Source organism: Pristiophorus japonicus, chromosome 15 (genome assembly GCF_044704955.1).
Source record: "Pristiophorus japonicus isolate sPriJap1 chromosome 15, sPriJap1.hap1, whole genome shotgun sequence".
Classification (NCBI taxonomy): Eukaryota; Metazoa; Chordata; class Chondrichthyes; family Pristiophoridae; genus Pristiophorus; species Pristiophorus japonicus.
Genome location: NC_091991.1, coordinates 50,559,520 through 50,587,341, shown reverse-complemented (window position 1 = coordinate 50,587,341; position 27,822 = coordinate 50,559,520). Strand labels below are relative to the sequence as shown.

The following is a 27,822-nucleotide window of genomic DNA, read 5'->3' as shown; positions in this document are numbered from 1 at the left end:
TTGTGCTGAGCATGTGGATAGGGAAGTAAACTGCTGGTTGAAAGACAATAGTTGGATTACAACAAATCCATTTGCTTCCCAATGTTACAAAAATTACCATAAGGTCTTAAGTTTGCTCCTGTATTGAATTAGCTGATCTCTGCTTGGGCAATACTTAAGGGCCTGATGTTGAATATTTAAATCTAAATGAATGTCTTCTAAATCTGGATGAAATCACTTCTGGAGTGCCTGGGCTGTTTAGTAGCACTCATTGCCAAAACCATTCGGCAGGGGACAGTCAGCCAGTGGTCCTGGTCCTGATTACTGGTTAGTGATTGTCAGTGTACCAAACTTTAGATGGTCAGGTTTGGCTGTGATTTCCCCAACACTTAATAGCTTCCTAACATTCTCTTGACCCATGGAGAATGCCACTGGAATGATGTATAAGAAAGCAATCAATGTCCATGGAATAGTACCCAACAAGATTTAGAAAAGATGGGGAGAGAAATCAAAGTTAGAATTTAAGGCTAAGATTTTAATACTTTTGTTATTTTGCAGCTAATCAGCTCTGGGCTAGATAAAATTGCATTAATGCTAGAAATCATCCATTGTGCTCCTTGTATGAAATACTGCTCCAGTTTCAGTTAGGGCAGTGAAGAGAACTTTACCTTAGAAGTTGAATGTAGAAAGTGGAACTAATTTTGCTTGAGAAGCATAAATTTGTGGTCCTTTACTTGCACTGCAGGAATGATGATTCCTGATTTTTTTTTTAAATCCCTTCATTATAGCTTCCACCCTACCCATAGTAGAATCCACCTTGGTCAGTGGCATCCTTTTGTGATTGTGAGCAGTGCATTTATCCCTCTTTGATCTGTTATGCTTGACCTGGCTGTGCCCTTCATCCTTGCATGATTCCACTCTTGTCCTGAATTAGTCAGCATATGGTTTCTCCAGTTCTGCAGAGTAACCCCTCCTAAGTTTCCATCCTTTTCCTCATTTATATTTTACCCCTTGGTGGTGGTATCCATAGAACATAACTCCATGCCTATCCTCTGCACACGAACAACACCCAACTCTACCCCTCCTCTGCCACCAACCTTGCCTCAATCTACAGAAAGTTGTGGACATCAAATCTTCATTGTGTGATGGTTACTGAGAGACTCTACATTACAACAGTGACTACACTTCAGAAATAAAGGTATTTCATTGGCTGTAAAGCACTTTGGGATGTCTTGAAGGTGATACATCAATGTGTTATCTTTTTTTAAGACAGTAGGATTGTTAATTGAGGAAAATTAAATTCTGCACATGTTCCCTTAAGGACATTAAATTACTACTTTTCTTATTTTGCCATCTATGTAGTAAATGTTTTGTGCTGATTTTAACAATGCAAAAGTACCAGACCACAAAGTAATGTGTATACATTTATTATAAAAGTCACAAGGCACTCTTACACCATTTGGTTTATCTTAAGGGAGTGATTATCTGACAAACATTTGTGTCCTTCTGCCCATCCGCAGTACGAGAAGGTCTTAACCTGTGAGAGTGAACCCTGTCCTGTCGAGAGTTGGCAGTTAAAATGCCTCAAATTACACTTTGCAAAGTCACTGGGCGGTTCTAATTACACATTCCATGTTAATGGTTTCTCTCCACAGATGCTGCCTAACCTGCTGAGATTTCCAGCATTTTCTGTTTTCTTATTCCAGAGAAACTGCTGGGTTGTCTGCAATCTGGGCTTTAGGTGTTTCAAATAAACGTGTCCTTTTCTTATCTCATAACATGTAAACTATAAATTCAAAAACTACACTGTGAACTCATTAACATTTCCTTGTTCACAATTCAGTTTTTATGGGGACAACATTGATTCCCACTAGTAATATATCCTGTAAGATGCTACAAAAAAGTAACCATTTAACAATGGCATGAATTTAGAAACAGGAATACACTTAAAAGCAAACAGCCGTCACTTGCACCCAAGAGCATCCTTTTCAGTGACCAATCAAGCTTGTATCTAATGTTTTTAAATCTGTTCAATTTTCAGCTAGGCTGCTGGTACTTACCTCAGATTTCAGTTATTTAATTTCATATATTTAAAGCAAATGAATTTGTAAAAGCTCAAAAAACTAAGGGATACTGCTGCTGTGTAACCAAGGTTTACAACACTAAAAATCAAATGAGGTAAACAAAGTAGAATTAAAGGTAATTCTGTTGCTTGCTTGTAGCTATTATATGTTTCGCTGTGAAGGAAAGAAACACTGATTAGGCTTTAAGACAATTATAATGCTGCAACAGTATGAACAGCTACCAAGGAGATTTATTTTAACATAAAATAGTTAATAGTAGTTATCTACAATCCAAACACTTCAGCTATAGCATTGATTAGAAAATTCTGTCACCATAGAAACATAGAAAATCGGCCCTTCTAGCTTGCACCGCCATTCAATGAGTTCATGGCTGAACATGCAACCTCAGTACCCCATTCCTGCTTTCTCACCATACCCCTTGATTCCCCTAGTAGTAAGGACTTCATCTAACTCCTTTTTGAATATATTTAGTGAATTGGCCTCAACAACTTTCTGTGGTAGAGAATTCCACAGGTTCACCACTCTCTGGGTGAAGAAGTTTCTCCTGGACTTCCCCAACATTGGGAACATTCTTCCTGCATCTAACCTGTCTAAACCCATCAGAATTTAAAACGTTTCTATGAGGTCCCCTCTCATTATTCTGAACTCCAGTGAATACAAGCCCAGTTGATCCAGTCTTGCTTGATAGGTCAGTCCCGCCATCCCGGGAATCAGTCTGGTGAACCTTCGCTGCACTCCCTCAATAGCAAGAATGTCCTTCCTCAAGTTAGGAGACCAAAACTGTACACAATACTCCAGGTGTGGCCTCACCAAGGCCCTGTACAACTGTAGCAACACCTCCCTGCCCCTGTACTCAAGTCCCCTCGCTATGAAGGCCAACATGCCATTTGCTTTCTTAACCGCCTGCTGTACCTGCATGCCAACCTTCAATGACTGATGTACCATGACACCCAGGTCTCGTTGCACCTCCCCTTTTCCTAATCTGTCACCATTCAGATAATAGTCTGTCTCTGTTTTTACCACCAAAGTGGATAACCTCACATTTATCCACATTATACTTCATCTGCCATGCATTTGCCCACTCACCTAACCTATCCAAGTCGCTCTGCAGCCTCATAGCATCCTCCTCGAAGCTCACACTGCCACCCAACTTAGTGTCATCCGCAAATTTGGAGATACTACATTTAATCCCCTCGTCTAAATCATTAATGTACAGTGTAAACAGCTGGGGCCCCAGCACAGAACCTTGTGGTACCCCACTAGTCACTGCCTGCCATTCTGAAAAGTCCCCATTTACTCCTACTCTTTGCTTCCTGTCTGACAACCAGTTCTCAATCCATGTTAGCACACTACCTCCAATCCCATGTGCTTTAACTTTGCACATTAATCTCTTGTGTGGGACCTTGTCGAACGCCTTCTGAAAGTCCAAATATACCACATCAACTGGTTCTCCCTTGTCCACTTTACTGGAAACATCCTCAAAATTCCAGAAGATTTGTCAAGCATGATTTCCCTTTCACAAATCCATGCTGACTTGGACCTATCATATCACCTCTTTCCAAATGCACTGCTATGACATCCTTAATAATTGATTCCATCATTTTACCCACTACCGATGTCAGGCTGACCGGTCTATAATTTCCTGTTATCTCTCCCTCCTTTTTTTAAAAAGTGGGGTCACATTGGCTACCCTCCACTCCATAGGAACTGATCCAGCGTCAATGGAATGTTGGAAAATGACTCAATGCATCCACTATTTCCAAGGCCACCTCCTTAAGTACTCTGGGATGCAGTCCATCAGGCCCTGGGGATTTATCGGCCTTCTATCCCATCAATTTCCCCAACACAATTTCCCAACTAATAAGGATTTCCCTCAGTTCCTCCTCCTTACTAGACCCTCCGACCCCTTTTATATCCGGGAGGTTGTTTGTGTCCTCCTCAGTGAATACCGAACCAAAGTACTTGTTCAATTGGTCCGCCATTTCTTTGTTCCCCGTTATGACTTCCCCTGATTCTGACTGCAGGGGACCTACGTTTGTCTTGACTAACCTTTTTCTCTTTACATATCTATAGAAACTTTTGCAATCCGTCTTAATGTTCCCTGCAAGCTTCTTCTCGTACTCCATTTTCCCTGCCCTAATCAAACCCTTTGTCCTCCTCTGCTGAGTTCTAAATTTCTCCCAGTCCCTGGGTTCGCTGCTATTTCTGGCCAATTTGTATGCCACTTCCTTGGCTTTAATACTGTCCCTGATTTCCCTTGATAGCCACGGTTGAGCCACCTTCCCTTTTTTATTTTTACACCAGACAGGAATGTACAATTGTTGTAGTTCATCCATGCGGTCTCTAAATGTCTGCCATTGCCCATCCACAGTCAACCCCTTCAGTATCATTCGCCAATCTATCCTAGCCAATTCACGCCTCATACCTTCAAAGTTACCTTTCTTTAAGTTCTGGACCATGGTCTCTGAATTAACTGTTTCATTCTCCATCCTAATGCAGAATTCCACCATATTATGGTCACTCTTCCCCAAGGGGTCTCTCACAACGAGATTGCTAATTAATCCCCTCATTACACCATTTTCTATAACAATTGAATGCTAAGTGTAACTTATATGCATCTGGGTAGGAATCTAATACTTTATGCATAGAAAGGAAGGGCTTGGGTGGCATAAAATAGAAATATATCTCAACAGCTGTTTGGGGAGATGAATCAGATCTGAATGGTTAGGAACTAGGGAAAATTTAGTCAGAAAACTAATTGGCTAAGAAGCAATTTTCTAGGCTCAGCTCAGTTATTCATAGTACCATGTGCAACTGTCAACAAGTGCAGGGAGATGACCTAGGCAAGTTGTCAGTCGGTGAAAATTTTATGGAATGAGGACAATTATATAGTGGTAGAATAGGGGGATATAAATTCCTTGCAAGTTTTTTTTTTTAAAGCTCAAGTTATTTCAACTGATTGTCAGCCAGAGACAAACGGTTGTGGGTTCAAGCTCCATTCCAGAGAGGAGCACAATCTGAGCTACCACTTCAGTGCAGTGCTGCCCTGTCAGGGGTGCCATCTTTCAGATGAAACATTAAACGGAAGTCCTGTCTGCTTTCAGGATGTCCGTAAAAGATGCAAAGACACTACACGAAGAGGAGTTGGGGAATTCTGGTTTCCTGGCCTACATTTGCATCCTTCAACCAATACCACTAAACCATTATTTGGTGGTCATTTCTCATTTGTAAGACCTTGCTGTGTGCAAATTAGCTGCAGTTTCCCGACAACTGTGACTACACTTAAAGTACTTCATTGCTTTGGCTATGAAAGAGGCTATCTAAAAGCAAGTTCTTTGACAACTACTTAAATTGAAAAAGGGAATATAAACCTAATGTGGAAGCATGATTCTGCAGGCAAATGGCATAAAGCCCAATGCCTAGCTGAAGTGGAGCTGTTATTCTAAACCTGTGAGAATGATGGTGAACATTGCAGTATGCCTCTGGGTCTGCCATTGTAACCTTCCCTTTGGGAATAGGAGCCTATGCATGCACTGATTATCTACCTAAGCAAAAGTACATGCACTTCCGGCTACTGTGCAAGTTGATGCTACAGGAAACAGCAGACATTTGGCACAAAGGCTCCTGAGAACTTGAGTACAAATAGAAAAAGTACAGTAGATAATGGGCTCAATTTTCCCCCAGTGATTTGCGCTGTATTTTTGGAGCAGGCTGCACTTTTGGCCTAAGTTGAAAAACCAGAGTTTCCCCAATCAATTTGCACTAGTTACGATTTTTTTAGGTCACTTTTTTTAGCCAAAGGGGGTGTAACCAGCCACCTGTGCCAATTCTGGTCATTTATGGAAGTTTGGCCAGCTGAGAGTTACTCCAGTTCTGTTTAGGCCAGCGTGTGTGGCCTCTGCAGAAAATCTTCTGGAGAGTTCAAATAAATCGGCGCAGGTAAGGAAATTGGCACAGGTAAGTGCAGCAGATGCCCGGACAGCAGCAGCAAGAAAGGTAAGAGAGTGGGTGGGGGGTGGGAGCCTTTTGGGTGTAGTTAGGTGCTGGGTCTGGGAGGGAGGAGACCATTCAGCCTGGGATGGGGTGGGGGAGTGGACCGGGAGGCCAATTGGCCTGGGTTAGGGGCGGAGGAGTGGACAGGGAGGCCAGTCAGCCTGGGCTTAGGGTCTGGGGAGTGCACATTGGCAAGCCCTTCGGCTAGGGCTAGGGGGCAGGAGAGCGCACCGGCAAGTCCTTGGGCCTGGACTAGGGGGCGGGGGAGTGGACCGGGAGACGACTCGGCCTTGCCGAGGGGCAGGAGAGCAGACTGGGAGACCACTCGGCCAGGGCTAGGGGCGGGAGAGCGCACCGGCAAGCCCTTCGGCCAGATAGATCAAGATCGGAGAATCGAACCAGTAGAGACAGAGAATAGTACCGGACCAGCAAGCCCTTCCGGCAGAGTTGGAGGTAAGTTGTGTGTTTTTCAATTCTTTTAGTGTGTTGGGAGCTGGCTGTATGCTTCACTTTGCAGCCTCAGCATGCATTGTGTCCCTGGTTATCATGGCAGCCCGATCTTTCTGGCACAGATCAAGGCTCCACCCCCAAAACTAAAGGTCAGGTTATGTCAGGCCAAAATGAAGAAATCCAATGGGGAAACTTAGAATTTTTTGGGGGTGTATTGGTGTACTGGCCCCCTCCCCCCCAAAAAAAATCAGGCGTAACTCTTCAAGTATGCCAAAAAAAAATGCTTTGGGGAAGATAGACTATGAAAGTAAACTAGCACGAAATATAAAAACATAGCAAGAGTTTCTGTAGGTATATAAAAAAGGAAAAGAGTGGCTAAAATAAATGTTGGTCCTTTAGAGGATGAGACTGGGGAATTAGTAATGGGGAACATGGAGATGGCAGAAACTCTGAAGAAATATTTTGTATCAGTCTTTACGGTAGAGGACATTATCCTCTGTTGGAATATTAGTTAAGGGGCTATAGGGAGGGAAGAACTTAACACAAACACAATCACTAAGGAGGTGGAACTCAGTAAGATAATGGGACTAAAGACGGGTAAATCCCCTGGACCTGATGACTTGCATTCTTGGGTCTTGAGAAGTAGCGGCAGGGATAATGGATGCATTGGTTGTAATTTACCAAAATTCCCTGGATTCTGGGGTGGTCCCAGCAGATTGGAAAAATGTAACACCCCTATTTAAAAAAGGAGGCAGACAAAAAGCAGGAAACTATAACCAGTTAGCCTAACATCTGTGGTTGGGAAAATGTTGGGAGTCCATCATTAAAGAAGTTGTAGCAGGACATTTGGAAAAGCAAAATTCGGTCAGGCAGAGTCAGCATGGATTTATGAAGGGGAAGTCATGTTTTGACAAATGTGCTAGAAATCTTTGAGGATGTAACGAACAGGGTAGATAAAGGGGAACCAGTGGATGTAGTGTATTTGGACTTCCAGAAAGCATTTGACAAGGTGTCATATAAAAGTTCACAGGATTGGGGGTAATATATTAGCATGGATAGAGGATTGGCTAACTAACAGTAAACAGAGTAGGGATAAATGGTTCATTCTCGGGTTGGCAATCAGTAACCAGTGGGGTGCCGCAGGGATCAGTGCTGGGACCACAACTATTTACAATCTATATTAATGACTTGCAGGAAGGGGCTGAGTGTAACGTAGCCAAGTTTGCCGACGATACAAAGATGGGAGGAAAAGCAACGTGTGAAGAACAAAATCTGCAAAAGGACATAGACAAGCTAAGTGAGTGGGCAAAAATTTGGCAGATGGAGTATAATGTTGGAAAGTGTGAGGTCATGCACTTTGGCAGGAAAAATCAAAGAGCAAGTTATTTAAATGGAGAAAGATTGCAAAGTGCTGCAGTACAGCAGGATCTGGAGGTACTTGTGCATGAAACACAAAAGGATAGTATGCAGGTACAGCAAGTGATCTGGAAGGCCAATGGAATCTTGGCCTTTATTGCAAAGGAGATGGAGTATAAAAGCAGGGAAGTCTTGCTACAGTTGTATAGGGTATTGGTGAGGCCACACCTGGAATACTGCCTGCAGTTTTGGTTTCCATATTTAAGAAAGGATATACTTGCTTTGGAGGCAGTTCAGAGAAGGTTCACTAGGTTGATTCCAGAGTTGAGGGGGTTGACTTATGAGGAAAGATTGAGTAGGTTGGGCCTCTACTCACTGGAGTTCAGAAGAATGAGAGGTGATCTTATCGAAACGTATGAGATTATAAGGGGGCTTGACAAGGTGGATGCAGAGAGGATGTTTCTACTGATAGGGGAGACTAGAACTAGAGGGCATAACCTTTAGAATAAGGGGCCGCCCATTTAAAACTGAGATGAGAAATTTCTTCTGAGGGTTTTGGACTTGTGGAATTCGCTGCCTCAGAGCTGTGGAAGCTGGGACATTAAGAAACTCTCTATTTCTGTCTTAAATTTATTCAAACAATAAAGGGAATAAGGGGTTATGGAGAGCAGGCAGGGAAGTGGACCCGAGTCCATGATCGGATCAGCCACGATCGTATCAAATGGCGGAGCAGGCTCGAGGGGCCGTATGACCTACTCCTGCTCATATTTCTTATGTAACTTATCACTGTGCCCTTTAACTATAAGAACAGAGCACGCTGCATTGCCCATCCCCCAAACTTGATGGTTCTGTTTTTATTCTTTTTTTCAGTGGCTGGGTTTGGTCAAATTTAACTTCTGGATTCCTCTATCATCAGGATTAAGCTACTCTACTGAACTACACCAATTCAGCTGCTGTGACTGCTCTGCTACTCAGTTGTCTACATTGGTTTATCTATGCTCCAAGCCGCCTCAACCCCATCTACATCCATTTTGCACTGACAGGACAGCCAGCCCAGTCACAAATGCCATCACAGGCAGTTTATTAGTTTGACTTTGCATAAAACAAATTTAAGCAGCACCAAACAATAGTCCTCCTTCTCTCTTCCCCAAACACCCCAGCTAAAAATGCTCTGGCACCCAATTTCAAACTGGATAATCTAGTGTAGCTGCCAGAATCAGAATGCATTTTTGGCCCCTTTGGTCCTTCACTCTTGCATTATATTGCAGCCTACACAAAGGTGCATGACGTGCTTAAAAAGTATGCAGCTTTTTTTTAAAAAACAAATTCAGTAAAATAAAACACATTTTAAAACAGTTTTGTGATATCCATTTTACTGCCTCACCCATCCATGCTGTAGCTTAGATACCATAATGTTTTTTTTTTAAAGTAGGAAACCTACCCATCCTCCTATTTGATGAATGTAATTTTGGAGCTGACTGCTTATGTACTGTACAGTGGTTCTGAAGATGCGTGGAAGCAATTGAGGTCGCTCTAATACGGTCTTTTTGCACAGCATCAGTGCCAGTAGCAGGATGACTTTCTCCTGGGGCATATCTCGATTAACAGCAATTCTCTGATTGGTCAATCGGGTAATAATGGAAGACATAATAGTTGTTCCGTCCTGATTTTATTAAAAAGAAACACAAAGATAAATCAAATTTAGATAACAATTATTCTGACTAGATTTACATGCAGTTAGTGAATACCAGTTTTATAGGCTAGATTTATAAAAATGTAAACCAACAATCTGTGTTAAACAATAAATTACTAAAATGAAATTGGAACTGCTCTCTGCACCCAACACAGGTTGAACTGAAGAGTAAATCTCATCAAAACAAAAGGATAAAACACAGCATCTCCAGTATTGCTTAAACTTGGTTTCTTCAGGCGGTTTCAGTTTGCTATTTTGAATCATTATCTCACCAGATCACGATTGAAAATGTCAAATTAGAGAGCAGCTCTTGTGCTTTTTTCATTTCATTCATAGAAACATAGAAAATAGGTGCAGGAGTAGGCCATTCGGCCCTTCTAGCCTGTACCGCCATTCAATGAGTTCATGGCTGAACATGCAACTTCAGTACTCCATTCCTGCTTTCTCGCCATACCCCTTGATCCCCCTAGTAGTAAGGACTTCATCTAACTCCTTTTTGAATATATTTAGTGAATTGGCCTCAACAACTTTCTGTGGTAGAGAATTCCACAGGTTCACCACTCTCTGGGTGACGAAATTCCTCCTCATCTCGGTCCTAAATGGCTTACCCCTTATCCTTAGACTGTGACCCCTGGTTCTGGACTTCCCCAACATTGGGAACATTCTTCCTGCATCTAACCTGTCTAAACCCATCAGAATTTTAAATGTTTCTATGAGGTCCCCTCTCATTCTTCTGAACTCCAGTGAATACAAGCCCAGTTGATCCAGTCTTTCTTGATAGGTCAGTCTCGCCATCACGGGAATCAGTCTGGTGAACCTTCGCTGCACTCCCTCAATAGCAAGAATGTCCTTCCTCAGGTTAGGAGACCAAAACTGTACACAATACTCCAGGTGTGGCCTCACCAAGGCCCTGTACAACTGCAGCAACACCTCCCTGCCCCTGTACTCAAATCCCCTCGCTATGAAGGCCAACATGCCATTTGCTTTCTTAACTGCCTGCTGTACCTGCATGCCAACCTTCAATGACTGATGTACCATGACACCCAGGTCTCGTTGCACCTCCCCTTTTCCTAATCTGTCACCATTCAGATAATAGTCTGTCTCTCTGTTTTTACCACCAAAGTGAACAACCTCACATTTATCCACATTATACTTCATCTGCCATGCATTTGCCCACTCGCCTAACCTATCCAAATCGTTCTGCAGCCTCATAGCATCCTCCTCACAGCTCACGCTGCCACCCACAAATTTGGAGAGACTACATTTAATCCCCTCGTCCAAATCATTAATGTACAATGTAAACAGCTGGGGCCCCAGCACAGAACCTTGCGGTACCCCACTAGTCACCGCCTGCCATTCTGAAAAGTACCCATTTACTCCTACTCTTTGCTTCCTGTCTGCCAACCAGTTCTCAATCCATGTCAGCACACTACCCCCAATCCCATGTGCTTTAACTTTGCACACTAATCTCTTGTGTGGGACCTTGTCGAAAGCCTTCTGAAAGTCCAAATATACCACATCAACTGGTTCTCCCTTGTCCACTCTACTGGAAACATCCTCAAAAAATTCCAGGTGGTTTGTCAAGCATGATTTCCCTTTCACAAATCCATGCTGACTTGGACCTATCATGTCACCTCTTTCCAAATGCGCTGCTATGACATCCTTAATAATTGATTCCATCGTTTTACCCACTACCGATGTCAGGCTGACTGGTCTATAATTCCTTGTTTTCTCTCTCCCTCCTTTTTTAAAAAAAAAGGTGGGGTTACATTGGCTACCCTCCACTCGATAGGAACTGATCCAGAGTCAATGGAATGTTGGAAAATGATTGTCAATGCATCCGCTATTTCCAAGGCCACCTCCTTAAGTACTCTGGGATGCAGTCCATCAGGCCCTGGGGATTTATCGGCCTTCAATCCCATCAATTTCCCGACTAATAAGGATTTCCCTCAGTTCCTCCCCCTTACTAGACCCTCTGACCCCTTTTATATCCGGAAGGTTGTTAGTGTCCTCCTTAGTGAATACTGAACCAAAGTACTTGTTCAATTGATCCGCCATTTCTTTGTTCCCCGTTATGACTTCCTCTGATTCTGACTGCAGGGGACCTACGTTTGTCTTTACTAACCTTTTTCTCTTTACATATCTATAGAAACTTTTGCAATCCGTCTTAATGTTCCCTGCAAGCTTCTGCTCGTACTCCATTTTCCCTGCCCTAATCAAACCCTTTGTCCTCCTCTGCGGAGTTCTAAATTTCTCCCAGTCTCCAGGTTCGCTGCTATTCATATTTATATGACTGTAATTTTATTTGATTTTACAGAAAGCAAAGGGGGAAAATGAACCATAACGCAGCCTCTGGGGGCGAAATGATTATTTTAACTTGGTTCTCTAATAATGTTGATTGCTTAAGTCTGCTTTTCACAAACATACCTTAATTTTCCAGTATATACAAATGCAGTTTTACATTTTAAATCACACGAGTATAAAAGAGCACACTGGGTCATAATCTGCTGTAGGACTGAATCTAACAACGTCTGCCATTAGGTAGACTTGCCCTTGTCCGTTCCACCAACGTTATTTTGTGGCGCAAGAGCTAATAACGTTGCAGTGAGGGAAACAGGGCAAGCAACTGTGTACCTCCTTAACCAATCAGATTAAAGGATTGTGAAATAAACAGTACAAGGATTAAAAAGTATAAATTAGAGTGGGTGAATTCAATGTCAAATCAAGTACAAAGAGAAAAAGAAAAATTAAATTTCACATTTTTTAAATATCCAAGAATAATTAAAACCTGATGGAATGAGACTCCATACTAATAATAGTTACAATTCGATGCCAGATGTTCATTGGCAGTAATTAACAGTTAGCACACCATGAAAACTGTGACAGCTAATGCAGGCTTAATTAAATATGCATGAACCGTAAATAGGTCCAAAGATCGGCTCCTGCGTCACTTCATACCAGCGCTAAATTTCTGTGGTAAATTTAGTTTGTATCTACCATGCAAGTACAACAACTTCATTCCGCTCAATATATTTCAATGGTGACCCAGGCAGAGAGATGCCATTTTTGCGAAGCTAACGACAGAGCAGAGCGGCGCATTTCGGACAGCAACTTTTGTATTTCCACGTTTGATCGCACATCTGCCCTCACCTGATGCTGTTGCATTTTCGCATTATACTGTTTTCAGGTACTAAATCATTTGAAACTTTCATATGAGATTAGGATGCCACTTCTTTGTAAAACCATCTGCTGTTTGTGCTCTGCAAAAAAGGGAAAGCACACAGCTGGTGGTTTCACACTGAAATTCTGATTAGTCAAAACTAAACTGGTGCCTCCTGCATTTAGACAAGGCAAGTAGTGACTCAGAATGCGCTTTTAATTTAAGAGCATATTATATCCTTTGCAGCTAAAACTATGTTTATGAGTAACATTTTCAGTTAGTTAGAAGGAATAGAGAAAACACAGGACTGATATCTCCCACCAATGTTGCAAATTATAGCCACATTTCTGCCTTTAAATGTAAAGATGCTGCCAGATTACTTCACTCGTAGCATTAATTAAATAAATTGTTTATGAATCTATTTTTGCTCATTTTCATGATGAGACATACCTTTGAAACTTAAATTGTTTGGTTTTATCATATTCACATTGTCATTCAAGATCTACATAGTTTTCTTCATATTTTTATCCGCCAATGCTTTCCTACCCATCTTCTTGTTCCTATAATCTGTTGCTAGACTCTGCTGAAAACATACTTCAAACTACATGTAAATTAAAATCCACATTTGGACTATGGGCAAGACACTGAATCAACAGACAGAGCAAGAGTAGAAATGTTTAGGTAGGGAAATCAAGTGAGAGTAGGATCAAATCACCTGACGACTATGCTGCAAATGGTGAGGTGACTAGGCACATGCACAGAGGCCGCAGTCAGAGCAACAGAAGATTTGTATGGGGAGGGGGAATGGGGGAAAATATAGGGCTAGAGTGGGTGGTGGACATAGGATAGAGCTTTGGCCAAAGCTCTGCTGCTTGTATCCTATCCAACTCACCCATCCTCACTGACTTGAATTGGCAATGCATCCCCCAACTCAGCAAATTTAAAATTTGCACCCTCATTTTTATATCACTCATGGACAAGATGAGCTAATAGAGGGCAGAGAAGGGGAAGATAGGGGAGAAACTGCAGAGAGATGAGGACTTGGGATTAGAGAAGGTGAGGAACTTGAAGCAAAGGTAAGGGGAGTATGCAGCAGAGGAAGCTTCACGGATGATCCATGGGTTCATTACACTTTTTGCATTTGAGGGGAGGGCGAAGGGGGCAGGAGAAAGGGCTGATTGTAGAAAGAAAAAGAGCTCAGGGTTGTCCTTGTCCTCCAAGATGATCTTGGATTAGTGGACAGTTATAACACAGGAAGACAAAGCAAGGTAACGCTTGATGTGGTCAAGTCAGATCTGGTAACAAATGGCTAAACCAGGTGTGTGTTGGTATACTCAAGTTTACACTTTTCAGACTCAAGAGTGTGAAGTTGGGGGCTGTACTGGGGGAATTACTGTGATGGTTTTATTGGGAACAAGAATATTGAAAATAGAGGCAAAGGATTGGTTAAACAAGTCGACAGTTGCAGAAGTGTTCTGAGAAGTAGAGAGCCAAAGGAAAGAATCACTATCCCAGTGTTCTTGAAACAGTGTTCTTGTAGCATCTGTACTTTTCTAAAAACTGAGTAAATAGATTATGGCATCTCACCGCTTGGGATTGAATCCTTTCATTCTCAACGATAAATTCGTCAACCAAGGCACGATTTATACTTTGATCCAGCCTGTCTCCCAGCTGAGCTAAATGTGCACCTATTTCTCTGTACAATTCTTCAGCAGCTGGATTTCCTGAAAATAAAGTGACATGGAATTTTGTTTTTAAACTCAGCTACGAACATCTGAATATCAAAAAAAGATATATTTTTTAGTCAAATCAGTTGTCACATTTATGATATCTTCACACAGGTTTTTAGAACACTTATTTTCAATAAGAAAATGTCACGGTTGAGATGACAAGACAATTACGGATGAAGAAAGCCATTTGACCCATCTTAATTCACCCATCTAGAACAACCCTGCACTCCCCCCATTGCTTCATCAAATTGTGAGTTAAATGGTTTCAGGAATTTTGTCACTACAAGTAGGGGGGTTTCCGGATTTCAGAAAAGAAAATCAATAGTCTGAAATCCGGAATCCTCGACCGAATCAGTGTCGGATTTTGGGTTTTGTCTCAAAAATGTCCGGTTTTCGGACAATAATTCCGAATTCTGGACAACTCCATCAGCTACGTGCAAAATGTCCGGTTTTCAGAGTTCCGCATTCGGGACGCTATACCTGTACTACTCGGTCCAGAATTACTTTGCGCAAAGATCTTCCTGACATTAATCTTATGTTTATCTTTTACTAGTTTGAATCCGTGTCTTACTCCCGGTTTATTTTAAAGTAGAATTCTGGATTAACCTTTTGCATTCCCTTAATTATCTCTATCTCTACAAGATCACCTCTCAAACACCTCCTTTTAAGAGTGAAAAGCCTAAATTTCTCCATCCTTTCCTCGAATATGACCCGTAAAAGGGTCAGCCTCGTGGCTCTTTCCTGTAATGCTTTAATATCTTCCTTGTTTCTTGGCAACCAGAAATGGATGCAACACTAAGGTGTGATCTGATTGAACAGTTAGATCCCTTGACTTGAACTACACAGCCGAAACTATAGAATACAACATTCATTCGGCTTTGTTCATTCCTGCTCTGTGTTGACTGGACATGTCAAGTGTACAGTTTACTCTGTCGCTTTCCACTCCAAACTTAGCTATTCACAGAGTATATAGGTCACCCATTTTTCTTCCTAGATGCAATATTTGACATTTGTCTAATCGCCCTCATTTTGTTTCACTCATTCTGCAATTTTTGAACTTCCTCCTTTGATTCCACTGCCCTTACTAGTTTGGTGTTTTCTGCAAATTGATCAAATAACAGAGAGCTTCTGAGTCCAAGTCACTGATGTAAATTGGGAACAGTACTGGCCCCATCAGTGAACTCTGGCACACTACATCAGTACTTCCCCTCACCCCGACATTAACTCTAACCCGCCATATTCTATCCTTCAGCAATTTATTAGCCATTGCCAAGTTTTACCACGAATCTCTACACCCTTGAGCTTAACCAGTACCCATTCATCTGTATCTTTATCAAATGCCTTTAGGAAGTCTAAGTACATAATGTCAAATAATTTACCACAGTCCACTTGGATTTCACTTCTTCAAAGAAGTTAAGATGGTTGATCAAGGAGCATATGTGTTCTAAAGTTGTGCCAACTGCGGTTTACTAGGTTGTTGTTTAGATGATCCTTAAATATGCTTCTGATACCGGATTCCATTATTTTACACTGAACTAAAGAGAAATAAATCTGCGGCTGCCTATGTCTATTTAGTCACGTTTTCTAAATATGGGCACTACATTTAGCTCATTTCCAATCTACTGATACTTCCCCAGTGTTTACTAACACCTTCATAATAATCATCAGTGCTTCTCAAATCTCTTCCCCAGTATTATCTCAATGTTCTGGAATAAATACTATCTAACCTGGGAATTTATCTGTTTTAAGAGGTCTTTTTTTTTTTAAAAAGGGAAAGCATCTGAGTTAAAAGCCAAGATTCCTGCTCATTATCCAATTGTGAAGTATTCATCTGTGGATGCTGGGTAAGAACATCATGCTCAGCTGTGATCCGTCCCCAGTCAAATCACCAGAGATCATTTTGACACAAGACAACCTAGCCCTAAAACAAATCAAGATGTAATCTTTTTCTCTAAATAAAAGCCATGTCACATACTGCCGGTCTGTTATCTGCAAACTTCGTTTCTGTTATCGGGAATATACGGAAGCACTGGCCGAAGTACCAGAGGATAGCCACTGTCCATGGAACTGCTGCCCTGCAAAAATTAAACTCCAGCCCGGAAACAAGTACCATTGGCAACTAGTAAACAATAAGGGAAGGGAATCGGTGCATTTAATTACCAATGGGATGATTCATTTTTAATTTACAGCATATTTTTCAAAACTTGTGGTGCTAGAACAGATCCATGTCTATATAACTTTGGATATTACAGTCATCACAGTAATTAAATGTAAAATATATAGTATAAAAGCAAAATACTGGAAATCTGAAATAAAAACACAAAATGCTGGAAATACTCAGCAGGTCAGGCAGCATCTGTGGAGAGAGACAAACTGAGTTAACATTTCAGGTCAGTGACCTTTCATCAGAACTAGATGAAGTTAGAGAGGTAACAGGTTTCAAGCAGGGAAAGGGGAGGGAAGGAAAGGAAAGAACAAACAGGAAGGTCTATGATAGGGTGGAAGGCAGGAGTGATTAAATAGCAAAAGGGATGATGGTGCAAGGCAAAAGGGACTGGTAATAGGACAAGTAAAGAGGGGTCTGGAGGAGCTATAAATGTCAACAACAGAACCCTTACCAGAACCTGCTGTCCAAAAAAATAGGAACAATGGTTATGATCTGAAATTGTTGAACTCAATGTTGAGTCCAGAAGGCTGTAAAGTGTCTAATTGAAACATGTGGTGCTGTTCTTCAAGCTTCCGTTGAGCTGCATTAGAACAGTAGCTTTGTGTGACATGGGGAAAGTGGAGATGGAAACGAGAAAAGAAGTAATGAAGTTTGAAGCCGGTGCTTTCTCTTATTATGGCATGACGACTCTCATCTTCTCCGGGTACAAATCTTAATTAGTCAAAGAGCTAGATCAATGTATTCAATGAAAATAAAATAATTGGTAAAGTTTTTGAATCCAAATTAACATTTAATCAGTGCTGAGACTTGGGATTTTAAAGCTGTAAATAATCCTCTTATAACCCATAGCTATAATGTGTACCAAATTATTGATTAGACTACTAAATTTGGCTACGAGACATACTTTTATCCTGCGTACATATATAAATGTATATCTAGAAGTGCTACAATTAGTTCCTGTAACACTGCCACATTCGTTGGCAGTACCCAACTAATGTTATAAAACAGTATTCTCCAACTCACTGAATTACACCAAAGGAGATCTGCTAATCATTAAAGCAGTAAATTTAGTTGGCCTGAATTTGCACTCCCCCGTGGGTGGGTACGAGGTGCACACGTGCCCATGGGGTCCCCTCAAGTTCCGGGTTTAGGCATGCAAGGCTAAACCCGGAAGATCCATCAAGAATTCTCTGGACAGATCACATGCCTCCAAAACTAAAAGGCCTCCGCGGGCAAAGAGTTGGGCTATTTGCCCAAATCCTACCCAGTGAATGTTCTTCAAATTCTTACGACTGAAAAACAGGCATAAGGCCTGCTTTTATCAGCACAAGACTTTTAAAGCACAGAATAAAATGTTTTCAATAATTTAAACATTTAAAATCCTATTACGGTAAGTTTATTTTTAGATCCTTTAAAACATGTAAATTTATTTTTCAAATAAATCAAATTTGTGTTTTAAATAATTAATTAAATTCCATTTTTTTTAAATGTTTTTAATCTTAAGTGCTGTGTGTACTCTGATAGGTTGGGCCGGCCCACGTGATCCCAGTGATGCGTACGCAGCGCACAAGTTGCTGGGATACATGGACCCCTATGCAGGCCTTCGCATAGAGGCCCTGGACCAAAATCTCCAAAACTCCAGGAACAACGGGTACTTCCGTAGAAATTTTTGCAGTCAGAGGCATCCGGCTGCAAATTCTGGGCCAATATGTTCGGCAACCCCCTTCTGCCACCAGATGGAGCTCCTTAAGCTCTCGAAGCTGCAGATCTCCATCCTATAAACACATCACTAATGCATTAAGAGAATTTTGTTTTGTCCTGAATTTCTGTGGGAAATCCACTCGTGCTTGTGTGATGTGTATAGATATAATTTCTGTGCTCATGAAAGCCAGGTTTGCATTTCAGGTGGTATATACATTAATTAAAATAACTAAACATCAGTAATTTGATGTTCGGAATCTGAGCAGCCTATATTAAAACACTTTTACTTGGTTTTTTTGGAAAAATGCTTCTCAAATTAAATTTGTTGAAAAATTGGAATTTTACTTCAATAGTAATATCAAGTAAAAAAGCATTTGGTCCATTTGCAGCTTACTCAGGATGAATGGAGTTCGCAGTTGAGAAATGTGTAGACTGAAGGTAGACTGTATGGTGATTTGGGGTAGAAATGGGAACTGAAATTGATCAGGTGAGGGGCTGAAAGAGGGTCAGGTTAAAGGGGAAAAATTTGGATATAATAAATGAATCAAATAAAGCATGGAACGGCCAAAAATATTTGGCCCAGCTAACCTGCTCTCTCTGTAGACCATGTGCAATCTATCATACCGTGGACTCACCTCCACCCCTTTAATCTGAGTGAGGGCTTTGCTTAAAATACAGCCTGACTAAAGGTCATCAAGCTTAACTCCACAAAAGCTGCAGTTTAAGGTTATGTGTACATCCATCTCACTGGTCAGATTGCCTCAATATCTTCACAAGAGAAAACATACTCCTACACCTCCTTGCTTTCAAACTAATTTTTAAAAGTACATTGCTTGAAATTAAACAAACATTGATAAATTAAAAATCAGATAAAGAACTATTGCAAAATTTTTTTAAAGTGATGTGATAAATTGAAAACGGAAATGGCTTTTCAGGTTGAAGATAAGCTCGTGCTCCACCATCATGATGTATTTAGCTTTACAGTACTGCATCGATTTGAGTCTAGATTTAATATTACAGATAAATTGTGGTTAGATTTCCCATTTGGTGCAATGGACTTCAATTTTTTTTTTAAAAAACACTCATCTGATTTATTTTCCTCACAATTCTCTTTTCTGGAACAAAAGACTGGTATTAGGAAATAAAGAATTCCACACGTTTTCAGTGATGTTCTTAATGATTCTTGCCCTATTAAAATATTAATTGCCTTAACAAGGCCATAAAAAAGCAAACCAAGTACTTGGGTTTATTTCTAGAGGGATAGAATTGAAAAATAGTGAAGTTATGCTAAACCTGTATTGAACCTTGGTTAGACCATAAAGGAGTACTGTGTACAATTCTGGTCGCCATACTATAAAAAGACGAGAGAGGGTGCAGAGAAGATTTACAAGGTCCTTTTCAGAATGGCAGGCAGTGACTAGTGGGGTACCGCAAGGTTCAATGGTGGGATCCCAGCTACTTACAATATACATTAATGATTTAGATGACGGAATTGAATGTAATATCTCCAAGTTTGCAGATGACACCAAGCTGGGTGGCAGTGTGAGCTGTGAGAAGGATGCTAAGAGGCTGCAGGGTGACTTGGACAGGTTAGGTGAGTGGGCAAATGCAGGACAGATGCAGTATAATGTAGATAAATGTGAGGTTATCCACTTTGGTGGCAAAAACAGGAAGGCAGATTATTATCTGAATGGTGACAGATTAGGAAAAGGGGAGGTGCAACGAGACATGGGCATCATGGTACATCAGTCATTGAAAGTTGGCATGCTGGTACAGCAGGCGGTGGAGGTGGCAAATGGCATGTTGGCCTTCATAGCGAGAGAATTTGAGTATAGGAGCAGTGAGGTCTTACTGCAGTTGTACAGGGCCTTGGTGAGGCCACACCTTGAATATTGTGTACAGTTTTGGTCTCCTAATCAGAGGCATCCTTGCTATTGAGGGAGTGCAGTGAAGGTTCACTAGACTGATTCCCAGGATGGCAGGACTGACACATGACAAAAGACTGGATCGACTGGGCTTATATTCACTGGAATTTAGAAGAATGAGGGAGGGAATCTCATAGAAACATATAAAATTCTGACGGGATTGGACAGGTTAGATGCAGGAAGAATGTTCCCAGTGTTGGGGAAGTCCAGAACCAGGGATCACAGTCTAAGGATAAGGGGTAAGCCATTTAGGACTGAGATGAGGAAAAACTTCTTCATTCAGAGAATTGTGAACCTGTGGAATTCTCTACCACAGAAAGTTGTTGAGGCCAGTTCATTAAATATATTCAAAAGGAGTTAGATGTGGCCCTTACGGCTAAAGGGATCAAGGGGTATGGAGAGAAAGCAGGAATGGGGTACTGAAGTTGCATGATCATATTGAATGGCAGTGCAGGCTCGAAGGGCCGAATGGCCTACTCCTGCACCTATTTTCTGTCTTTGTTTTCTATGATACCAGAAATGCGAGAGTATGCCCATCAGGAAAGAACGAACAGGCTGGGTCTCTCTTCTCTTGAAAAAAGGCTGAGGGGGTGACCTAATAGAGGTCTTTAAAATTATGAAAGGTTTTGATTGAGTAGATACAGAAAGAATGCTTCCACTGTGGGGGGGGGGGGGGAGAAAGCATAACTAGAGGCCATCAATATAAGATAATTACCAAGAAATCAAATAGGGAATTCAGAAGAAACTTATTTACCCAGAGAGTGGTGAGAATGTGGAACTTACTACCACAGGGAGCAGTTGAAGCGAATAGAATAGATGCATTTGAGGGGAGGCTAGATGAGCATATGAGGGAAAAGGGAATAGAGGGTTATGCTGATAGAGGTAGATGAGGAAAGACGGGAGGAGGCTCGAGTGGAACATAAACGCTGGCATGGACTGGTTTCTGTGCTGTATATCCTATGTACTCCTAGTGTAGGAGACTGAGGACAGAGAGGTCAGAGTGGGAGTGGGACGGAGAATTAAAATGGTAAACGACCGGAAGCTCATGGTCACGCATGTGGGCTGAAGGGGAGGCGTTCAGCAATGTGATCACCCAATTCTATAAAGGATCAAGGGGTATGGAGAGAAAGCAGGAAAGGGGTACTGAGGGAATGATCAGCCAGGATCGTATTGAATGGTGGTGCAGGCTCGAAGGGCCGAATGGCCTATTCCTGCACCTATTTTCTATGTTTCCATGTTTCTATCTGTGTTTGGTCTCCCCAATGTAGAGGAGACCACATAGTGAGCAGCGAATACAGTATACAAGATTGAAAGAAGTAAAAGTTGATCAGTGTTTCACCTGGATGGCGTATTTGCAATCCTGGACGACGGGAAGGGAGGAGGTGAAAGGGCAGGTGTTGCATCTCCTGCGCTTGCACGGGAAGGTGCCGTGGGGAGGGGAGCGGGTGACTGGACCAGCGTGTCGCGGAGGGAACGGTCCTTTCAGAATGCGGAGAGGGGAGGGGATGATGAGTTTGGTGGTGGCATCGCGCTGGAGGATGCTCCCTTGAATGTGGAGGCTGGTGGGGTAAAAGGTAAAGACATAGAAACATAGAAAATAGGTGTAGGAGTAGGCCATTCGAGCCTGCACCGCCATTCAACAAGATCATGGCTGATCACCCACCCCAGCACCCGCCCCCCTCCACACCCCCACAACCTCCCAGCCGCAAGGACCACATCCCAACTCCGTCCCGAACACATCCAACGAACTGGCATCAACAACTCTCCGTGGCAGGGAACCCCACAGGCCAACAACTCCCCGAGTGAAGAAGTCTCCCCCAATCCCAGCCCCAAACAACCCACCCCCCATTCCAAGAGCGTGCCCCCCGCCCCGGCTCCGGACCCACCCAACCCGCCCCGTCCCATCAGAATCCTTCCCAAATGCCGAACACCCCCGGATGTCGAGCCCCCAGCCCCGGCCACCCCGGAGCCACGCCCCCGCGAAGCCAACCACACCACATCCACCAACCGCCATCTGCGCAGTCAACCCATCCACCCCACTCTGAACAATGGGAATCCTATTGTGATTCTGGGAGGGAGGGGAAGGGGTGAGAGTAGAAGTGTGTGAAATGAGACAGTCAAGTACCTGGTCAACCACAGTGGAGTGGAATCCTGGGTTGAGGAAAGTGGAAGACATATCAGAAGCACTGCTGTGGATGGTGGCATCGTCAGAACAGTTGCGACAGAGACACTGGGAGAATAGAATAGTGTCTATACAGGAAACTGGGTGGAAGGAAGTGTAATCAAGGTAGCCGTGGGAGTCAGTGGGCTTATAGTAAAATACCTTCTTCCAAATCATCAAAGGTTGTAGGAAAAACAGATTCCTGAGAGCAATGCCCATCTGTCTGAATATCGTCATCAAAACTGGATCCCTTTGTAACTTCTTTCTCAAGTTTCTGCATTTCTTGCTTGTAGGTACCATTTTCAACTTTCTTTTCCTGAAGAAATCTCAACAAAATATATTGCGTTTGTTTGTCAAACGAAGCATCAACGTTCAGGGACATGTCTACAACCTCCCTTCTTTCGCCCTGCAGTTTAAACATAAAGGAACATGGGAACTGTTAGGTATAATAAAAACCAATTAGACGCAACAAGTCCACCTTAGCTGCGCTAAGATTTTTTTGGCCTAAACGATACAAATTGACAGTATAGTTAATGATGGTTATTGTAATATACACATTAGAAATTAGTAAACTCATGCATGGTCTGCACAACTTGGCTCTTTTATAATAAGGAAGTGCAATGACCGGAAGCCAAAATAGTTTTAAGTTTCTTCTAAAAATATAAAAAACATTCCCAATATTAACAAAGCAAGTTCTTTTACGGCTGTTCTAATTCAGACAATACACAGAAGTTACAGCATGATCCCCTTGCTTCAGTTGAACCTGGTGCAGCTGAAGTTGGCCGAAACAAAAATCTATTCCTTCCACTGTCAGCCCGCGCCTTCCCGCAAGTTTAAAGCCCAGTAAAAGGGCTCGCTCATTTGGTCCTCGAATAGGCGACTATACGACCGGGCAGCGAGCTCCCGTGACTCACCCTGATCGCCGGAGTACAATGTCCACGGCCCGCCGACTCGCTGCTGCTGGGAAATCTGAAGTGCAGAAAATTCTCCCCGCCCCTTTCCGCTGCACAGGAAACTTGTTCACACCGTGCACCGACGGTAAAGCATGCCCCCTGATCCACTTTAACACGGCGCGGCTGCAGCTGTTGGAAACCAACACATCTTTGCCCTTGTGCTGGGATCTTGCTGCAAGGTGTCAGCGTCCGCGGCTTTGGCGCCAAACTGTATCGGGAACAAAGGTTCGAATGTGGCCCCGGGGCCGGGCCGGTCATGTGACCCCGGGCAAGACTGCAACACTGGGGCGGAACGTGTTGCAACTTGTCCTCGCTTCCCCTTCACACAGGCAGCAAAACCTCGGCACTGCAAAGTCCAGGTCTTCGACATCACAGAATGGTTACAGCACAGAGGGAGGTCATTCGGCCTGTCGGGCCTCTGCAAGAGCACTTAAACTAGTCCCACCATCCCCTCTCCCCTCCCCCGCAGTGTTCGCCAGCTCCCCTTTGAAAGCCACGATTGAGACCTCATCCAAGTCTTGTCTCTTTTCAGCGCTGCTCCTGAAACTCAGCCGAAAGCTGTTATCCAGGAGGCAGGCCAATCGGTTTCCGAAGTATTCCATCAGAAGGCTAATATATATATATAATATATGTGTGTGTCTATAGTAAGAAATAAAGATCCTGAAAGTAAGCTAGATGGTGAAAGAGTGATTCACATTTTTAAGGCCCTAGTCACGTGGACAATGCTACTTAATCTAAACTGAAATGGCGGAACTAGACATTAAATTCAGGATATCTTTTACCCCCATTGAACAACAGGTTTCCAACATTTTCTACCGAGATAACACAATCGCTATCTCTGAAAAACAGTAAACAGCTGCCCAAAGGGAAACGGTGTTATCACTGCAGCAAAACTTATTAGTATACAGGAACAGGGTAATATGTCAGAAAAGCAAAAATACACACATCTAAACCAATAGACAGTAATCTGATGACTGTGGACCCCATGGGATTACTACATGGATGTGAAAACCTGTTTTAATAGACACTCCAAAAGGAGTTAATGCTATGTTGATTATCTCCTTTTAAAAAGAGCTGGAAAATGAGCATATTTTGTGTATAGTAAACCGTGACCTGGGGAGAAGCTGCTGCTTAAATTCTGATTATTTTTCACTGATGCTGCTCATTTTGGTTATCAAGGCACGCCAAGTTAGCTGTGAGGCGCTGACTGTAAAGGACTCTTAGCTGGGTCATTAAGTGCCCTGGCATTGACTTTTGTGCAGCACTGCTTCTGCTACCCCTCCGCTTTGGGGCTATGTTGATGTCAAAGATGGATCGGATTAGACGGTGGTCCGTCCAGCAGTCGTCAGCTCCTGTCATGGCGCGGATGATGCGCATATCCTTGCGATCCCTGGCTCGGACGATGACGTGGTCGAGCAGGTTCCAGTGTTTGGAGCGAGAGTGTTGCCACGATGCCTTGTATTTGTTCCTCTGGCGGAACAATGTGTTGGTGATGACAAGTTCACGTTCTAGACATTTTGTCAGGAGTAGGGTACTGCTTGGCTTTCCCTACCCCCTCTCTGCCAATCACGCCTCTCCAGAGGGCTGTATCCTTGCCGACCCTGGCAATGATGTCACTGAGGAGGATCAGTTTGTCGTCCGCAGGGACGCGGGACAGGTATTTTGAGAGGTTGGAGTTAAAACCCTCTTTGGTCTCGCCTGGGTGCCTTGGTGACCCCGAGACGCAGAATGCCCACAGCGCTTGGTCTGCCCTCTAGGCCTCCATAACCAGTGCCTGCAAAGAGACGCTCGGTCACTCAACCAGGAAATACCAGGATTGGTTTGATGAGAATGATCAGGAGATCCAAGAGCTAATAGATTGCAAGCACAGGGCATTTCTGAGCCTTAAACAACAACCCAACTCGGAAGCAGCATTACAGACGGCTTAAGGCTGAGGTCCAACAAAAAACCCGAGACCTAAAGAACAGGTGGTGGATGGAGAAAGCACAGGAGATACAGCAGCTGGCCAACAGCCATGATGTGCGAGGATTCTTCATCGCAGTCAAGGCCACCTATGGTCCAGACACCCAAGGCCCCACCCCACTGCTGGCCAAGAACGGGGAAACACTCATCAAGGACACCGAGGCAGTCAGGTTCCGCTGGAAGGAGCACTTCGAAGATCTCCTCAATCAAAACTCTGCCTTTGACTCGAGTGTTCTCGACTCCATCCCGCAGCATGCTACCCGCCACCATCTCAGTAAAACCCCTAAACTGCACGAGGTAGAAAAAGCCATAAGACAGCTTACGAACAACAAGACCATGGGAACAGATGGAATCCCTGCTGAGGCACTGAAGTATGGTGGAGAGGCACTGTTGGTGCGAATACATGACCTCATCTCTTTCAGCTGGAGGGAGGAGAGCATGTCGGGAGATCTGAGAGATGCAGTGATCGTGACCATCTTTAAAAAAAGGGGACAAGTCTGACTGCGGCAACTACAGAGGAATCTCCCTGTTATCAGCCACTGGGAAAGCCGCCGCTAGAGTCCTCTTCAACCGTCTTCTCCCTGTGGCTGAGGAGCTCCTCCCAGATTTCGTGCGGATTTCTTCCCTTACGGGGCACAACGGACATCATTTTTGCAGCGTGACAGTTGCAGGAAAAATGCAGGAAACAGCACCAGCCCTTATACATGGCCTTCTTTGACCTTACAAAGGCCTTTGACATTGTCAATCGCGAGGGTCTATGGAGCATCCTCCTCTGTTTTGGATGCCCCCAAAAGTTCATCACCATCTTTCGTCTGCTCCACGATGACATGCAGGCCGTGATCCTTACCTACAGATCCATTATAGACACAATCCACATCCGGACCGGAGTCAAACAGGGCTGCGTCATCGCCCCAGCCCTCTTCTCAATCTTCCTCACTGCCATACTCCAACTCACAGTCAATAAACTCCCCGCTGGAGTGGAACTAAACTACAGAACCAATGGGAACCTGGTCATCTCCAGGCCAGGTCTAAGACCACCCCAACCTCTGTCATCGAGCTACAGTACGCGAACGACGCCTGCATCTGCGCACAGAGGCTGAACTCCAGGACATAGTCGACGTATTTACTGAGACGTACGAAAGCATAGGCCTTACGCTAAACATCCGTAAGACAAAGGTCCTCCACCAGCCTGTCCTCGCCGTACAGCACCGCCCCCAGTCATCAAGATCCATGGTGTGGTCCTGGATAATGTGGACCATTTTCCATACCTCAGGAGCCTATCAACAAGAGCAAACACCGACAATGAAATTCAACACCGCCTCCAGTGCGGCCCTTGGCCACCTGAGGAAAAGAGTGTTTGAAGATCTGGCCCTCAAATCTGCCACCAAGTTCATGGTCTACAGGGCTGTAGTAATACCCGCCCTCCTGTATGGCTCAGAGACATGGACCATGTATAGTAGTCACTAAGTCGTTGGAGAAATACCACCAACGATGCCGCCGCAAGATCCTACAAATCCCCTGGGAGAACAGATGCACCAGCATTAGCGTCCTCGACCAGGCCAACATCCCCAGCATTGAAGCACTGATCACACTTGATCAGCTCCGCTGAGCAGGCCACATTGTTCGCATGCCAGGCATGCCAAAGCAAGCGCTCTACTCATGCCAAACGAGCCAAAGGTAGGCAGAGGAAACGTTACAAGGACACCCTCAAAGCCTCCCTGATAAAGTGCAACATCACCACTGACACCTGGGAGTCCCTGGCCCAAGACCGCCTTAAGTGGAGGAAGTGCATCCGGGAGGGCGCTGAGCACCTCGAGTCTCATCGCTGAGAGCATGCAGAAATCAAGCACAGGCAGCGGAAAGAGCGTGCGGCAAACCAGTCCCACCCATCCCTTCCCTCATCGACTATCTGTCTCACCTGTGGCAGGGACTGTGGTTCTCGTATCGGACTTGCAAAGTGCAGAGGGACCTGGGGGTGCTTGTGCATGAAACACAAAAAGTTAGTATGCATCTACAGCAAGTAATCAGGAAGGCAAATGGAATGTTGACCTTTATTGCAAGGGGGATAGAGTATAAAATCAGGGAAGTCCTGTTACAACTGTACAGGGTATTGGTGAGGCCACCCCTAAAGTACTGCGTACAGTATTTAAGAAAGGATATACTTGCATTGGAAGCTGTTCAGAGAAGGTTCAGTAGGTTGATTCTGGAGATTAGGTGGTTGACTTATGAAGATAGGTTGAGTAGGTTGGGCCTATACTCATTGGAGTTCAGAAAAATGAGGTGTGAAACATAGAAACATAGGAAATAGGAGCAGTAGTAGGCCATTCAGCCCTTCGAGCCTGCACCGCCATTCAATATGATCATGGCTGATCCTCTATCTCAACACCATATTCCCACTTTCTCCCCATACCTCTTGATGCCTTTTGTGCCTAGAAATCTATCTATCTCCTTCTTAAATATATTCAGTGACTTGGCCTCCACAGCCTTCTGTGGTAGAGAATTCCACAG

The 27,822-nt window shown here is 43.5% G+C and overlaps 1 protein-coding gene across 2 annotated transcripts; it reads right to left on the bottom strand.

Annotated features, from left to right (window-relative positions):
- Positions 1-1,390: 1,390 nt before the first annotated feature.
- On the bottom strand, positions 1,391-23,625 carry LOC139281471 (BH3-interacting domain death agonist-like). Of its 2 annotated transcripts, none has more exons than XM_070901640.1 (5): positions 23,314-23,625; positions 22,562-22,805; positions 14,303-14,439; positions 9,304-9,525; positions 1,391-2,216 (listed from the first exon to the last, which is right to left on the bottom strand). In XM_070901640.1, the coding sequence occupies exons 1-5, from the start codon at positions 23,608-23,610 to the stop codon at positions 2,205-2,207; spliced, it is 912 nt and encodes a 303-aa protein (XP_070757741.1). In that variant the 5' UTR covers positions 23,611-23,625; the 3' UTR covers positions 1,391-2,204. The 2 variants fall into 2 exon arrangements, with proteins under 2 accessions (XP_070757741.1, XP_070757742.1); XM_070901641.1 differs by lacking the exon at positions 23,314-23,625 and adding an exon at positions 23,163-23,296.
- Positions 23,626-27,822: the final 4,197 nt, after the last annotated feature.